Source organism: Symphalangus syndactylus, chromosome 1 (assembly GCF_028878055.3).
Source record: "Symphalangus syndactylus isolate Jambi chromosome 1, NHGRI_mSymSyn1-v2.1_pri, whole genome shotgun sequence".
Classification (NCBI taxonomy): Eukaryota; Metazoa; Chordata; class Mammalia; order Primates; family Hylobatidae; genus Symphalangus; species Symphalangus syndactylus.
Genome location: NC_072423.2, coordinates 156,938,584 through 156,955,821, shown reverse-complemented (window position 1 = coordinate 156,955,821; position 17,238 = coordinate 156,938,584). Strand labels below are relative to the sequence as shown.

Genomic DNA, 17,238 nt, shown 5'->3' with positions numbered 1-17,238 from the left:
CTCTCTTTGACCAGGGAACTTGAAAGCAGTGCACTCTGATGTGCCAGTTTAACTGGGTCTCTGAGATAACACAGAGAATTTCAGTTCTAATTCAGGCTTCTCCTCAAGATGAATAAGATTAGTGTGCTGATAATGGAAACAGCTGCTTGGCAGTTGCTTGCTTAAAAGCAGGAAATGAAGCCTGAGGACAGAAGATCTGCCTGGCTTTATCAAGGACGATAAAAACCAACACAGATTTTCAGAGAGAAATAATTTAAAAGGTCAAGCAAAGTGAGAAAAACAACCTGGAGTTCCCTGAAACCAATAAAATACATCTTGCCGGCTCCATCTTCTCACTCACAGACAATTGGTAGTGAAACTTTTATTTGCTGAATCCAGAAGCTAATTGCAAGCCGTCAAGGGGTCTTGGGAAGAGCTCTGTCTGGGCTGTGGCCTGGGGCCTGCCACTTTGAACCCCACGATTCGGGATGGGTTTGGAGTGGGTGCCTCCCAAATCCCTTTCGAGACCTAACAGTCATAATTTGCATGCATGTAACATCTGACGGCTTATCCTATATTATTTATTTAATCCTCTCAATAATTCTGGGACATAGATATAAAAATCTCTATTTTACATTGCAGAAAGTAGGCTTAGGGAGATCAGGGCTCCCTGGCCTTTTGGGGGCTACTTTTGAGGGGGATGGCCCTCACAATGTATCCTCCGATTTCAAATCCGAGTAATTTTTCTCTAAAAATTTGATGCATCTACAACGTCACTGGCAAAAAAAGTGAATTAAAATAGAAGACAACAAAAGCCAATTCTAAATAATCCTTAAAGGGAAAAATATTCTCACATATGTATCTTAGAAAGTCATGGATTAGTGATTTTCTAAATTTAAAATGTTTACCAAATGGCTACAAGGGGCAGGGCATTTTGCTCAGGTCCCAGGGGCACAGTGGCATCCACATGGTTTGTAAGATCGGTAGTTGGGCGGCCTAAAAGAGAATGAGCTGAACATTCCAGGTTTATCTCGCTCATTTATTAAAAGGTAGCTGTTGCATTTTAATAACTATTTGAATATATTCTTCTAGACATTTTTGTAAGGAGATGAACGAATGTCCTTTATGGATTCAGGAAGTTTATAAATTGAATTTATTTTATGTAATAATAAACGGACTGCTTTTCAAATCACTGAAAAAATATAATATCAACTCTAGGATAACTGTAATATTAAATAGATCAATACAAATTTTAAGTTCCCAATGCCACAAAGATATATTTGCCGTTTTTAAAAACTATTTTTCTTTTTTTACAGTTTTCAAACAAAAATGTTCAAATAAAATAATTAAATAACTATGATGACCTTTAAGTTGGACGTGGAAGTCTTAAAATATTTTAACATTTGCAACAGTAATTACATTGCCAATTATCTCAACGACCTTCTATATGATTTATTGCAGGATTTATCACCACTTTTGACCAAATGAGAGATTCTGTCAGAGTCTAAACTGTTATTTATTCTGTGGTAGAGCTGCCTAGTGTGAAATTTATTACAGCAGACAGTCTTTCTTTAATTACAATTTTATTCATTTCAATTGGTCCTTATAAAAGTTACAAAGTCAAATATGATAAAGCAAATGAGGCACCCAGTATCTTAAACTAATTTAAAATCCACTGCCTCATTACTGGTAATTTTAAAACTCCATCTTTTCTTAGCCTCAGAGTCACTACTGGGGACAGCTTGCCCCCTGGACCTGACGCACAAATGTCAAAATCAATTTCATGAAGCTTCCTTTCCCTCACATGATCCTTATTTCAGTGAGTGGTACCAAATACTCCCAGCAATCAAGCCCCCCACCAACATATGTCATCCCAGATTTATCTCTTCCTTTTCACCTGCTTTCACGAGAGACTGTGACTCTGTTTCCTAAGTATTTTCAATATCTGTTTTCATGCAAAACTTGTTTCTCACTGTATTTCTAGAAGTCTTCATACCCCTCAAACACACATTGCTATAACCCACTAAGTACTCGTGTATTCCAGACAGGATGCATGCCAATCATTCATTATGCCACTGAAAGATCAAGCTTTCTAAAACGCAGATGGGATTGTATCTCTTTTGCTCTTTAATGGAGTCTCAGGAAGTTAACAGGAAGTGTAGAAATTCACAGGTCTGTTTTGGAAAAATGATACTTCTTAAATATTTTATAATTTGAGAACAAAGTCATGTTTATTTATTGCCAAGAGCAAATCTGAAGGAAGGTACTCTAACTCTTCTTCTAAAATGTGGTGTGCATTCTAGCACCCCATATACACAAAGCCATTGCCTCTCTGCCAGGTTCCACACAAAGAAGAGATACCCTGATCATGTTCCCACAAATTCCTTGGCCACAGCTGCAAAGATGTCAGAAGAGCCTCATTTGCAGTGTGCACTATTTGTATTTCTGAATCATTTAACTTAGCATTAAGTAGTTCTGCTGGCCGGGGGAGGCCATGACAGAAGAAGAATTCAAGACTTATCCCAAACCTATATATTTGACACCCTTTAATCCTTCTCAACCATTCACTGAAAGGGTAAGCCATGTCTCCACTTCGTAAACCGTTTCCAGAACTCCTCGCTTATCGATCAGAAAGACAGACTGGCATGTGCCTGGCGTCACCCGAGTCCCTTTGGGACATGAAGGTCCCTCTCCGTACCCCTTTGTGCCTAGGCCTGGAGAGCACATTCTCTTTAGGCTGTATTTGACTCCGCCTCTAGACTAGACAGGAAATGACTTCAGGAGTTTCTGCCCATTCCACCAAATCCCTTTCCTGTGTCCAGGCTGCCATTTGGGCTGTGACTCTGTCATTAGCATTCTGTTTCCAGTGCCAGAGGGGCAGAGACCATGGCGTGTTCTCTGAGCTGAAGTTGGGTCTCTTCAGCAATAGATTCTATGACTCTGTTTGTAGAACAGAGTCATAGAACATTTAAAGCAAATGAGAAATATATCTTCCTCTAAAAGAAAAAGTATTCTTGTAAAGAAAAAAAAATCATCATTCTAATCATTCCTGATGAAGTAAACTGCTTGAATCTATCTCTATGTTTATTTTACATTAAATAAGAATTTTTAGGGGTAAAACATAAATAATACAGGCTAAGTGTCTGATCAACTTCTTACAGTCAAAGGCACCTACAATACGTGTGGTATCTATTACTGTCTAACAAAGCAATACCAGAAAATCTAATATCTAATGAAAATGAGAAAAACGAGAGCCAGTATGAGCTTTCACTCATAAATCATAATTAGCTTTCAAAGACTCATATAATTCATTATGAATATAAACCTTGATAAGACAAAACTATGAAAATTTCGTGACTTCAAAGCCTTCTATTAAAATTAAAATGCCTTATTTGAAAACCTGGTTTCTACACACATGATAGATAAAATGCAAAAAAAAGGCATGAAATAGTGAAATCAACTTTAACAAACCCTAGATTTAAATAACAAAACAAAATCACATACAGAGCTTATGGCTCAAAGAATGACTTTTTAAACTAAAATAAAGAAAATGAATTTTTCAGGAATTAATGTTTTTAAATGAATACAATGGTAAAGAAAAATTATTTTGAATCTTAAATCGGATGACATATTTTTTACTTCAAGAGGAAGTACAAGTAAGTGTTAGAATAACTTGACCCACGATCTAGTGAATGTCCAACCCTTCTCCAAATTCAGGCTATACAACTACATGTCAGGAAAGTTTGCATGGCCACTGGAAGGTTTAATTCATATTGTTATAAGCCAACATTCAATTTTTCCTTACCTTTTATTCTTAGTTAGTGCTTCATTTATTTTCAGAGAGTGATTAAAATGAGAGAAATACACAGGAAACAAGGCTGGGGATGAAAATGCATTTCTTACCCTGGCAGAGTGGCATGAGGGAGTCCCACTGGTACATGCCAAGTGGGTTTCGTCTACAGGTTGCATTGCTGTGGCCGATCATTCGGTATCCAGGCTTGCAAAAATAATGCACTTTGCTTCCAACCGCTCCTGCGGTCCTGTTTAGAATACCCCCGTTCTTCAGGGTGTGGGTCAAACTGCAGTAAGGTGCTGTGGGCAGACAGACACACACACAGATAAGTGAACGAGCAAACAAATGGCCAGTTTCATTGCCTTGGTGAGAGTCTATAAATGAATGACTTTTGATTTCCAAAAGGTAGGAAATGAGCACCAGTATGTAAGTTTGTTCTAAAGAGCATTCCAGAACTCGAGAGTCAAGAGGCAAGTCTCTTACTCTGAAGTTCAGATCATCTGCAGCTTTGAGTCAATGTGAAGCTAGGATCCTGACTACTGTATTGTGAGAAACATCAGGAGTATCCAATCTTTTGGCTTCCCTGGGCCACACTGGAAGAAGAATTGTCTTGGGCCACACACAAAACATGCTAACACTAATGATACCTAAGGAGCTATAAAAGAAACTGCAGAAAAATCTTATAATGTTTTAAGAAAGTTTACAAATTTGTGTTGGGCTGCATTCAAAGTCATCCTGGGCCGTATGCAGCCCAAGGGCTGCAGGTTGACTTGGTCTAGAAGGATCATTTTGAATGACCTCACTCACTTCTCTAAAGCAGGTTACCTACTTAAATAAGCACATCTGTCACTAGGATAAAAGTGATAGGGTACTGCACAAGGCATCATATTTGAAACAAAAATATTCTCCATGTTTTTTTAAGTATTGTTAATACGGAGAAAGTAGAAATACGTAACATTTTCTTAATCAAGGCCATTAACTTTTTTCCTTGTGGCTGTTCAGTGAAACTTCTGGACTGTACAATGCTGTAGATATTAACCTTCTTTTTTAACATATGGGATTTGAATGAAATCTTTGAAGAAAATGCATCCTCTTGAGTCAATAACAATCTCACAATAGCTTTAATCATCCCTCTTTGTAAGGAGACGTTTTAAAACTAGAGATGGGCATTTGTTAAAATAATAGTTTTACTCACACAGAATGTCACATTTCTGTGGCTAAAAGTCTCTGCATCTTATTTACACATTTAGACAAAGAAACTTGCTTCATCTGCACAAGGTAAGGTCACTACCGCATAAGGCGAGGTCACTACTACACAAAATCCTAGGTACTCACTTCAGATGAATTTAAACAATACAACAGAGAAGGTCGTTAAGAACTGGGAACTCTCCGTTTCTTTTTAAAGAATTTTAGATCTTCCACTTCCCGCTGGGGCTTCCATATAAAAGCACACACATGCAGGTCTGAATGCTTAACACTGCTCCTTTCCTTGGAAGTACATTCAGAAGAAACTTTCTGAAGGTTTTCTATCATAGTGGTGCCCAGAAGCAACAATTTATGTGTCTGGCCTCAGTTGTCAACGACGTTCCTAGGAGAAGTGTCCTCAGAGAATATTCTCAGCTGGGTGAGCCTCTGAAGTATCATTTCCTTTTTTTAATGGGCTGATTTTTCTAAAGTGAAAATCCACTATCATAAGAATCTCTTGATTCATGGCTCCATTGGCCGCACCATTTTCTACCTCCACTTATTTCTAGACCAAATTCTTCTAAGTTTTGAATGAACCAAAATACTTAGTTTAGACAAAGTATGAGTACAATCAGGCACCCTGAACACCAATGGCTTGGAATCACTGTGCCAGTAAAAAAAAAAAAAAAAAAAAAAAAAGTTAATAAAAAATAGAAGGAACAATCAGACTATAGATTCCTCTCCAAAGTCATAGATAAGTTGAATAAAGTTTACAGGAAGTGAGACCAAGAGGCTCATTGGGTGTCACCTGTGCTTTATGACCCAGCTCCATCTGTTAAGAGATATAACTTGCAGGATGAGCATCTAACTCTACAGATTCCAATAAGGCTCCATTTTCTTTTACTGTGTTTCCTCCATCGCCAGCCCCTCAGAATACCTCTTCTTTCCTAACTCACTTAGAATAAGACATGAAGGGCCCCTCAGGGGAAACCACAGCGCAGAATACAAAGACAGAGTGGAGCAGAGGCCCTGCCAGCCCAACTCCTGGCTGCGGGAAGAGGAATTCAGAGGAGCAGGGCCCGGTCCTTACACTCTGCTGGTGCAGCTTGGAAAAGCTGGGATATAGAATGAAAAGTCTAATGGGTACCCAGGTGAGAGAAGACTGGGAGAGGTGGATATTCTGGAATTTCGGCGTGAATGCCAAACCAGTCTGTACTTTCGACCCGCCCAATACGGAAGCTTTCATTTGCTTCTCGTAGTACCAAAAGGACATTGTTAATTCAGCCTGCACTTAGCACAGTTTATGGAATTGTCCAGAACCACTGTTCGACAGGCATTTCTTTGTCTTTTTTAACTCAGATTTCAATTATGGTGATTCATTATATTGCTTTTATGCCTGAATGATCAAGAGTTTACGTGCGCAGGGCAAATACATGTTGGGGATGCAATGTGTGTTCATGTGACCACATTATGGGCTAGAGTTCCCTTGGCCACATCTTAATATTTTAGGGACACTTTCATTTAATCAATGCTCAAAAATTACTGATGCTGACCTAGCAGAGATCACTGAGTCACCAATTCTAAGTAAAAAGCTGTGAGATAAAGAATTTTTTATATTCACACATGACACATATGTGTCTATCTATCTGTCTCTCTTTCTCACTCTCCCTCTCCACTTAAACAACATAAAACTGTCTATTCTTCTTCTCTCAATACAGTTTAACAATGAGGCTCTTCTTGTGGTATGACAACAAATAAAAATACCTTTAGAAAGACATAGAGATCATTGATCTCAGAATTGAAGGTATAATCATATCACCAGGCTACTAAGAATTTCTCTGCAGGTAAAACAACATAAATTATGTTCATCATGATTTTGGCTGTGCTGACCATGTTTGCACATTGGAAAAATTCAAACACCTTTAAGAGTCTGACTATCGGCTGGGCGCGGTGGCTCACGCCTGTAATCCCAGCACTTTGGGAGGCCGAGGCGGCCGGATCACAAGGTCAGGAGATCGAGACCATCCTGGCTAACACAGTGAAACCCCGTCTCTACTAAAAAAATACAAAAAAATTGGCCTGGCGTGGTGGCGGGCGCCTGTAGTCCCAGCTACTCGGGAGGCTGAGGCAGAATGGCGTGAACCCAGGAGGTGGAGCTTGCAGTGAGCCAAGACCCCGCCACTGCACTCCAGGCTGGGTGACAGAGCAAGACTCCATCTCAAAAAAAAAAAAAAAAAAAAAAGTCTGACTATCTATTTTTTGGAACAAGGAGTTTGCTAAATGCAAATTCCATCACTGCATCAATGTCTTTGTAGCAAAGGTCTGAGTATATTTTATTAAACCTTCCAGAGGAAGAATGTCTGAATTTCTTGCCTGTTATCCACACATCAAGGGCCTTTCAAAACCTTGATGCTTTTTACCATTTTATATGTCTACCAACCAGAGTGAGCTAAAACCCTATTCTTAAAACTGCCGTGTTAAGATTGTTTCCTGTTTTTCCCTCTGGATGCTCCTAGTCCCTAAGGAGGTAAAACACCAACATGGTAATAAACAATCCTCCGTCAGCACACATGGTTCACTTCCCATACACAATGAGCATCTTTCACGGGAAAGTTGTCAAGGGCATTGTTGAGTGAGATTTTGAGAAAAGTTTAGATTTTCTGCTTAGTAATTGAAACGTGCTCAGGAATTAAGAGTCTGCCTACTGCTTCTGTAGGAAAGTTTAAAGAATAGTGTGGTCAGATCATATTGATGATTGTATACAGGATTTAACGTCTAATAAATATATTGACTGATTTGATCAATTTGTTACTAATTGATTTAGTTAATGTAAAACACTGCTGGCAGAGAATGATTAAAGTATATAGAGAAAGGGCAAAATAATTTACATTTTGATAAGGAAATATATATATTAAACATATATTTATTATGCACATGCTTATTTGTACAAATATATATATATATATACATATATGTGGTGTGAATAAAGAGACCTGCAGATAGATACAAAACATGACTATTAATAGTTAAGAGATTATCATCACTTATGTAATAAATAGAAATACAATTATCTTTTCCTATTTGTTTCCTTACCATTTAAACATATTTTAAAATTAATTCTGATTATATTAGTTTATCTTTTGGAAAATGTCTTTGCTTTCTATAATATGAATTTCAGCAGTTTGTAATTTTAACAATAAAATTCTAAATATTAAGCAACAAATTTCCCACTGTAGTTTATAGGAATCATTCAGAATAATTCCCCACCATATAATTCTATTGTAGTTACTTATTAATCTTTAAGAATTAGGATTATATTGTAAATTTCTATTTAAACTGTTTTATTCAATGAAAATCACCTGTTTTAAAATACTTTCATATAAAATCTAAACCTCATTTACTTACCTGCATAGCGAATCTTGAATCCTTTCTTACTGGTGGCATGGTCAGTGGACCAGCGCAGATATAACTGATTACTTCTGCTTGTAAAATTGGATTGTTCAGTATGATTCCCACTTAAGACTACTAGCAGAGGACTTTGCCCGGAAGAACCTAAGTGAAACAGAAAACCAAAAACATTCAGAGATGGGTGAGCACCTACAAAATGCATACTAGATTTAGCTTTGGATTACACTGCAGTCTACGTGTCCAATACACAGATATAATTATTACAAAAGTGGAAAACAAATTCCAAATGGCTATAGTGACAGATATATTTTCTGATAAAAATAAGACAGTAATGTACAAAAATAATTTCAGCTGCATATGCTATCAATGGCATCATATTTAAATGAGCTTCATCTATAAAACAGCAGTAACTAAAAAAAATGAAAGTAATATATATTGTTGTTAGTATTTACAATATTGTACTTATACAGGAAAATAGAAACTTTCATGTAATACTAGAGGAAGTGTAAAGTAGTAGAATCACTTTGGAGGACTATTTGGTAATATCCAGTAAAATTCAAGGTTTAATTATATTTCTGTGAATCCTAGCACATGTGCGCAAGTATTATTTACATAGTGAACACGTGTATTCTAACACTATTTCTCATGGTAAATTTTAGATCAAAGTAGTAATTTGGAGTTTTAAAAAAGAACTGAAGATTCCATGAAAAAGAATTAGATTCATACAGCATTAAAATTAACAAACTAGATATACACATATCCACATAAGTAATTCTTAATATAACAGATTATTACTAAAAATATATATTTAGAGATAAATATAATAGGATAACAATTACATGCAAAATAAAAAATGCAACATATAAAATGTGTATATGTAGATGATAGAGAAATAATTATAAAACATGCATAACCATGACCCAAGCAACTCCAACTTCAGAATACTAACCTCCTCTAGGGGCGGCACAAGTGGAATTGGATATGGGTGAAGCTTCTAAATTTACCTGTACACATTGCTTCTTTATAAGATGAGGGCCTAAAGTAAATTTGACAAAGCCCTGAAATTCATATCTAGTTTTTTCATTTTTCACCTGTCCATGGTATTTGAAATTGTTTAAAAAATATTGAGACAACAAAGTTAACACTGAATGTACAGGTAAGAAAAGAAAGCCCAGCGGAGAGTCAGCCGGCATTGCCCTCATCGCCATAACCCAAAGCCACTTATCAGGAGAAACTGCTTCATGGCACTGGGGCTTGCCAGCAACGCTACTCCATAATGAGCTCAGCATCATCTCACACTCGTAAAAGCGTTCATGGCGTTTTGCATTTCACAGTTCACTCCTAGGGAACACATTACGGACTGGGAGAATGCACCTCTCGTTGTTCATAATACAAATGCTATGAAGTAAAGTGACACCTCTCTTTGTTGTTATACATAAAATTTTATTTGTGCAAAGATACTGAGAAACCACACTCCACTCACCGTGTAACTCCCAATCAGAGCAGTTCTCATGATTTTTTTCAAGTAAGACTGTTAAGGACTAGACTGGGTTCCCCTCAAACTTACACACTGAAGTCCTATGAAGTCCTAACCCTCAGGACTTGGAAATGTGACTTTAAAGAGAGAGAGGGAGGGTCCCTAAAGACATAACTAAGCTTAAACGAGGTAGTATGGGTGGGTCCTGATCTAATATAACTGATGTCTTTCTAAGAAAAGGAGATTAAGACAGAGGCACACCCTGAGCGGGGGCCACATCTGCAAGCCTGGGAGGGAGGCTTGGAGGAGAGTCCCGCCCTGCTGACCCCTTCCGCTTAAAAGTTTAGCATCCAGAACTGTGAGAACATAAATTTCTGTTGAGGCTAGGCGTGGTGGCTCACACCTGTAATCCCAGAAATTTGGGAGGTAGAGGCGAGTGGATCACCTGAGGTCAGAAGTTTGAGAACAGCCTGGCCAATACGGTGAAACCCCATCTTTACTAAAAACACAAAAAATTAGCTGGGCATGGTAGCAGGCACCCGTAATCCCAGCTACTCAGGAGGCTGAGGCAGGAAAATTGCTTGAACCCAGGAGGTGGAGGTTGCAGTGAGTTGAGGTTGTGCCATTGCACTCCAGCCTGGGCAACAAGAGCAAAATTCTGTCCTAAAAAAAAAATTCTGTTGAAGCCACTCAATTTATGGCACTTTCTCATGGCAGCCCTAGGAAAGAAATATGAAACAAACAAATGAACAAAAAACCACAACCCAAAACTAGCATATTAAATAATCGGGCAACGCTGACTTTGGTCAGAGAGAAGGAGGATGAGAAGAAATGATATTAATAGTTCTCACTATGAAAAACGTCATGGCTAAATTTCCTGGGAGATGCCCTGCAAAAGAGTGGCTGGTATTTCATAATCAAAGACAAAGCATGTTTGGTATGTCGGTTTGCTTGTTGGTGTTTAAAAGGATAATGTATATTCTGAGATAAAATGCCACTGGGAAATTAATTAACCTGAATTTATGATATTTTGAAATGTCATTTTCAGTGACAGAACTCAAGAGTAAAGTTTTAGGGTTTTTTCTTTTTTTTTTTTTTTTTTTTTGAGACCAAGTCTTGCTCTGTCTCCCAGGCTGGAGTGCAATAGTACAATCTTGGCTCTCTGCAGCCTTTGCCTCCCAGGCTCAAAGATTCTCTTGCTTCACCTCCTGAGTAGCTGGGATTACAGGCGCCTGCCACCGCACCCAGCTACTTTTTGTATTTTTTAGCAGAGACAGGGTTTCACCATGTGGGCCAGGCTGGTCTCGAACTCCTGACCTCAGGTGATCCATTCATCTCGGTCTCCTGAAGTGCTGGGATTACAGGCATGAGCCACCAAGCCCAGCCAGTTTTAGGTATTCTTAATCCAGCATCTGAACCCTCATTATGTTCTATCTGTTCTCTTTGTCTAAAATGTAACTAACTTTCTAGAAGGACTAGTCTTTAAGAGCACACATTCAAATTGGCATGTACAGAAAACCAGCACAGCAGTAAAGGAAGGTATCCATTTCTGTTACCAAAATGGAAACTAAGTATTCCACCAGTGTACACTGTAATTTTAATTTTGACAGTCTTCTCAATTGAGTTTCAGAATGATTAAAACACTGTGTTTTAAAAAGCATTATGGGATATCCACTACTTAAGCCATAGAGAGTAATATACTCTTGAGATAATAAAGTTTAAAATCAATACATTCAACATGTTTTTTGGTCAACTTATGAACTCTAAAAGAGCCCGTCTTACAAAAAAAAAAGAGAGAGAGAGAGAGACAGAGAGATACGAACATGACATTTACTGCAACAAAAATGTCATTGCTTAAAAACATATTCATATAAAACTCTGACCTTTCACTTTGCAGAAAAAACTTTAAGACCAGACAATCCTAGTCACTGATCTCTGATAATTTTGACAGCAAGTATTATGCTATAGTCTCTAATGTATTTTGCCTGCTGTTTATAATGGCTATGATCTGTCCAAATTTATAGGAGATCAAATTGCAAGCCATGAGTGCATAAATTATTCATAAATATTTTGCTTCTGAAAGTAAGAGACTTAAAAGCACGGCCAGTATATTTTGATTCAACTACTGTGAAACAAAAGAACATGCATAAGTTCAAAATAATTATTTAAATATACTTTTATGTCCTTTGTAGGGATATATATGTCTGTATATACACAAACACAAACACAGACATACAGCCTGTGAGTGGATGCCCTACATTTTAATTTTTGTATAATACCTAATAGGCCTCAAATAGTTTACCTCTCTTCTTCCTCAACAAGAGAAACCCCATTTTTATACTCACCTAATGACTGACTTCTCTCTACACTACAGACTAAAGGAAAAGTTGTAAATAACATATGTTTGTTTTAATATACACATTTAAAAAGCCACGCTCTGAAAATGAAAATATTGCTCTCCAGTCCTCTGTTTCTATCTATAAAAATGTGAGTTTAATTTCTAATTTATTAATTCATTTTTGAAAATACATGAATTGATTCAGTGATGTCTATCTATACAAGCAATTTGATTCATCAACTTAGTAAAGTGAATACAAACACACATCAAATCAATTAGAATAATTTACTTTTTTCACTGAATTGACTGTTATTTATCTGAACTCAATGACAAACCTTTCAAAATACGTGAAAACCCTGTTATTATGTACCGCCATAATTGCATCCGGTCTAATTTTCTTGGCTATGACGGTTTTACACAAAGACAAATATTACCATTCCTTCCATTTCAAACTGACGATTCAACCACATATTACTTTTAATCACATCACTGTTAAAATTTTCATTCAAATCGCATAAAAATCATAAGACTATTATTGAAAACGGTATTGCAGGCGTTCAGTTAACCATATTTCACTATTTCAAAGCATCACACTTTAAAAACGCCTGTAGCATTTATCATCTAGAAATCTCTGTGAGCCATGATTTTTTACATATTTCTAGTAAATACTTATTTCTAGAAAAATAATTATATAGATGACAAAAATACCTCTGGGCCTACGTTTCCTAAAATATCTTGTGAATTGCTATTACATACAGGAGAGAGAGAAAGAGCTATTGAGATCATCTTCTCTAAATCACCGTGTTAAAAAATCAAATAATGGTTAAAGAAGATTCGGTACATTTTCAGGGTGTATTCCTAAGCATTCTAACTGTTTGAAAAGTGACAGTGTTAACAATCGCATGGTTTGGCTGTGTCCCCTCCCAAATCTCTTCTTGAACTGTAACTCCCACGATTCCCACATATCGCGGGACAAACCTGGTGGGAGGTAACTGAATCATGTGGGTGGGTCTTTCCCATGCTGTTCTCCTGATAGTAAGTCCCACAAGATCTGACGGTTTTAAAAACAGGATTTTTCCCTGCACAAGCTCTGTCTTGTGCGCGTGCACCCACTCCCGCGCTCTCTCTCTCTCTCTCATGCCTGCCAGTATCCATATAAAACGTGACTTGCTCCTCCTTGCCTTCCACCATGATTGTGAGGTCTCCCCAGCCATGCGGAACTGTCAGTCCATTAAATCTCTTTTTCTTACTAGTCCTGGGTATGTCTTTATCAGCAGCATGAAAATGGACTAATACAGTACAACAATCATATGGTAATGTTTTACAGACCGCTTGATCTCTTGAGAATGCACAACCCCAAACTAGTTTATTTTTTGTTTGCTTTGGGAAAACATAAGTTAACTCAAGAATATATTCAAGTCTTTATGTTACTAAAACATTGTAACAGTGTTTTTAATTAATGATGCTGAGGTCACTGGTATACAAAGATTAAAGAAACTTACCATCAAACACTTCCAGTGCATCAAATTGCTTTTCACTTTGAAATGTGTCCACAAAGATGGTAATGTTGTAGTTTGGTTCCACTTTAATACTCCAAGAGCAAGTCTGGGAGTTAAAATAATTACCCGGGTACCCTGGACTGAGAATGACTCCCGATGATCCAGTCCGGACTTCATTTGCTGGGCATTGTGCTGGAGAGAAAAGTAGCAGCAAAAGTTTGCTTTAATAAAATGATCCCAACTTCAATAGGTTAGTTTCTATCCCTGTATAAACATGCCAATGAAAGGAAAAAGCAATCTTATTGAGCTCTGGCTAAATTTCATACCGGATGCAAACACAGAGGGAGGGCAACACTGAATAATCATGAGACTTGTGCATCTGTCTCTTGGCAGTTCTCTCGACTCAGCCTGCACACTCCTTCGGCCCCTGCATCTCCCACACACCTTAATTTGGGGCAGGTGCATCATGGATTTCATTATACAATGCAAGGCTTCCTAACTCTACTACAAAGAACCTCACCATTTCAAAAGAGTACTACAGAAATGTGGTGAAATGTTATGCAATAAGAAAAGAAAACTCCTATTTATTTTGGCGTTAAATATACAGTAGCCCCTCCTTATTCCTGGGGATACATTCCAAGAGCTCTAGTGATGCCTGATGCTGCAGATGGTCCAGAATCCTATGTTGTTTCTGGTGCAATCACATCATACAGGGCAATGGATATGCTGGACAAAGCTGGGATTCATGTCCTGGGTGAGACATAGCCCGGGGATGAAAGATTTCATCAGGCTATTCAGAACACTGCAAAACTTTAAATGTGTTGTTATTTCTGGAATTTTTTATTTAATATTTTCAGACTGTGCTTGATCACAGGTAACTGAAATGGCAGAAAGGGAAACCTCGGATCAGGGGTTGGGGGGAACAACTGTACTTAGCATAGCAATATTCAAACGTTCGACGCGATTGCTTGGGACCCTGGGAAGAGGAAGAATTAGAGACCTGGTCTCAGTCGCACATGGGACACCTCAGCAGGAGCCCTGATTCCTAAGGGATGAATTAATTGTAAATGTATCATGAAGATACTATGGCTACATCGTATTTTTTCTCCTCTTGCTTTTTAAAAAATTATTATTCAACTACTTCCAGTTTAATCAACATAAAAATAATCTGCAGGGATCTGGACATGCAAAACAAAACACCACAGTCTCCTAATTAGTAATTTCTCTCATCACTAAATTATCTTCCAGAAACAGTTTGGGTATAAAACTATTAAGGGAAATTTTTTTCTATTATTGGTAATGGTTCATAAATAAAAAAGGTATATCAAGATTACTTGTAGAGTGCTGAGAGTTCTACAGTTAATCACATTTTTCTTAATGAAAAAGAGCTTCTGTTAAATTTATTTATTGAGTTATCGCCTTTTAATTAGTTAAATGTGTGCTATTTATACATACATTTCAAGATAGATACTCGTCAAACAGATAAGCGAAGCTTATGATACGTGTTTTTATTCAAGTAAGTGCCTTTTGAAAGGTAATTTATTTCCTATTTTCTTCCATTAATCTTAGCATTCTAATTAAGATATATTTTAAAATTTAGAAAATGTTTAGACCTAAGACCACCAATCATAAAACATTCCATAGAACTCTTTAAATAACATGTATTTTAGGTGAGATTTTAAAAATATTTACAATGATAAATTAATGGCAATAATATAAACTAAAATAATCCTAATCAGAACACACAGATTGCAACAACCGAGTTAAAGGTCTAATTTTCTTCTGTGACGGTGACCTCATCACTTTGTAAAATACACGATGCCCATTCAAAGTTAATGTGATATGTTAAGAAAGAAAAAATAATGAAATTAGAGTTCATGCCTGTGTATATCCGTGCAGGATAGAACCTCAAGTTTTAGAAGCTCCACAGACCCGCCTTGACTTTGCAATAACAACCAGGGCTTTTCTTGGCTCTGACGTGTAAGTACAGACTAATAATAGCTCCCCCTCAGGGTTCTAATTAGAGCCAATATATGCATTTTTTTTTTAATCTAAAGCACTATGGGGGCAGAAACTGTTGTAAGGACTAGAGATGATTACACCACATGCCTACCTTTTCATAAATGTTAGGGACAAACCACCCCAAAAATCTTCTTGGTACTGTGGACACTCCCCCCAAGCCCCTCTGTACTGCCCACCCCTCCCCTTAATGCCCTGCAACTCTTCTCCGTGCCGTTCACCCTTCCCCCAAGCCTCTTTACATTTCTAAGCCTTATCCAAGCACTGCAGTGAAACCAGCAGACTTCACTTATCAGACCTTACTACAATAAGCAAACCCCAATTACAAACCATCCAGACCACACAGAGGGAGGTCCGTGGGAAGCATAAACAAACTTGACCTACACCCTCCTGTAAGTTCCTTCATCTAGCTGCTGCCATGAACTTTGGTCACAAGAGAATATATGGCAAAGTTAACCAACAAACAACCCCGGGGTCCCTCTCCCCCATATAAACCCCTCATTTTGTAAGCTCAGGGCTGCCTCTTGTGTCTATGGCGGAGCAGCTGGCAGGTTCAATAAACTTACTCACCTGACTTTGGGTCTATTCATCCATTCCCTAGGCTGACCTTATACTAACACAAAAATGCCACCAGAGGGCGTTTCAGTTTGTGGGATTACACTGGAAAAATAGCCAATCTCTCTACCCTGTATTATTATGAGGACTGAGATTTTATAACTGTAGCTATAGTTATCAGATGACATTGGAACTTCAGGCCATCTGGAAGTATGAAACCTTTAATGAGTTGCTAAAATCCACCTGAAAACCTATTCGCACATCCTGGGGTTTGACAGCAGTGCAGTGATCTAACCCAGAAGCAGCATTTTAAACATAGCCGTTCTTATTCCTTTCATATTTGAAAAGCTGATTTTGTTTCTTAGGGAAGACAAAATGAAAATATAAGCAACTTGTTATATAATTCCCACTAGTTTACAGAGGACTCTCAGTTTCTACAATTCTCTCCGACCATAGAGGTAGGAGATAATTTGTAGAGAATTTGTACCATTTTTCATTTGTATCATTTATCATTTGTATCATTTTTCTTACAATATTTAGCAATACTTTTTTCAGTCATACATATTGTTTTCAAAATTCATTTGGGTTTTTTTGGTGTTTTGAGGTTTAGTTTTGCTTTTTGTTTGTTTGTTTGTTTGAGACAGGGTCTCACTCTGTCACCCAAGCCAGGCTGGAGTGCAGTGGCAGGATCACGGCTCACTGCAGCCTTGACCTCCCACCTCAGCTGCTCGAGTAGCTGGGACTATAGGTGCACACCACCCCTCCTGGCTAATTTTTGTATTTTTATTTTGGAGATGTTGTTTTGCCATGTTACCCAGGCTGTTCTCCAAGTCCTGGGCTCAAGCAATCCTTCCACCTCAGCCTCCACCGTGCTCGGCCTAAGAGGCATTTGGATGTGTTTGCCCATGAGTGAAAGTGATTTGCTTTCTTGTGTTTCTTCTGCTCTTTCATATGGAACCACTCCTTCTGCTCAGTGATATAAACT

At 37.8% G+C, this 17,238-nt stretch overlaps 1 protein-coding gene across 2 annotated transcripts in view; it reads right to left on the bottom strand.

Annotated features, from left to right (window-relative positions):
• The window catches only part of CSMD1 (CUB and Sushi multiple domains 1), a 2,032,824-nt gene that overhangs the window by 138,174 nt on the left and 1,877,412 nt on the right, over nt 1–17,238 (bottom strand). For both annotated transcript variants that reach the window (XM_055289255.2, XM_055289263.2), the window contains exons 47-49: nt 13,683–13,871; nt 8,363–8,509; nt 3,883–4,071 (exon numbers count right to left, since the gene is read on the bottom strand). In XM_055289255.2, coding sequence (XP_055145230.2) covers nt 3,883–4,071; nt 8,363–8,509; nt 13,683–13,871 — 525 coding nt within the window. The remainder of the gene's footprint in view (nt 1–3,882; nt 4,072–8,362; nt 8,510–13,682; nt 13,872–17,238) is intronic.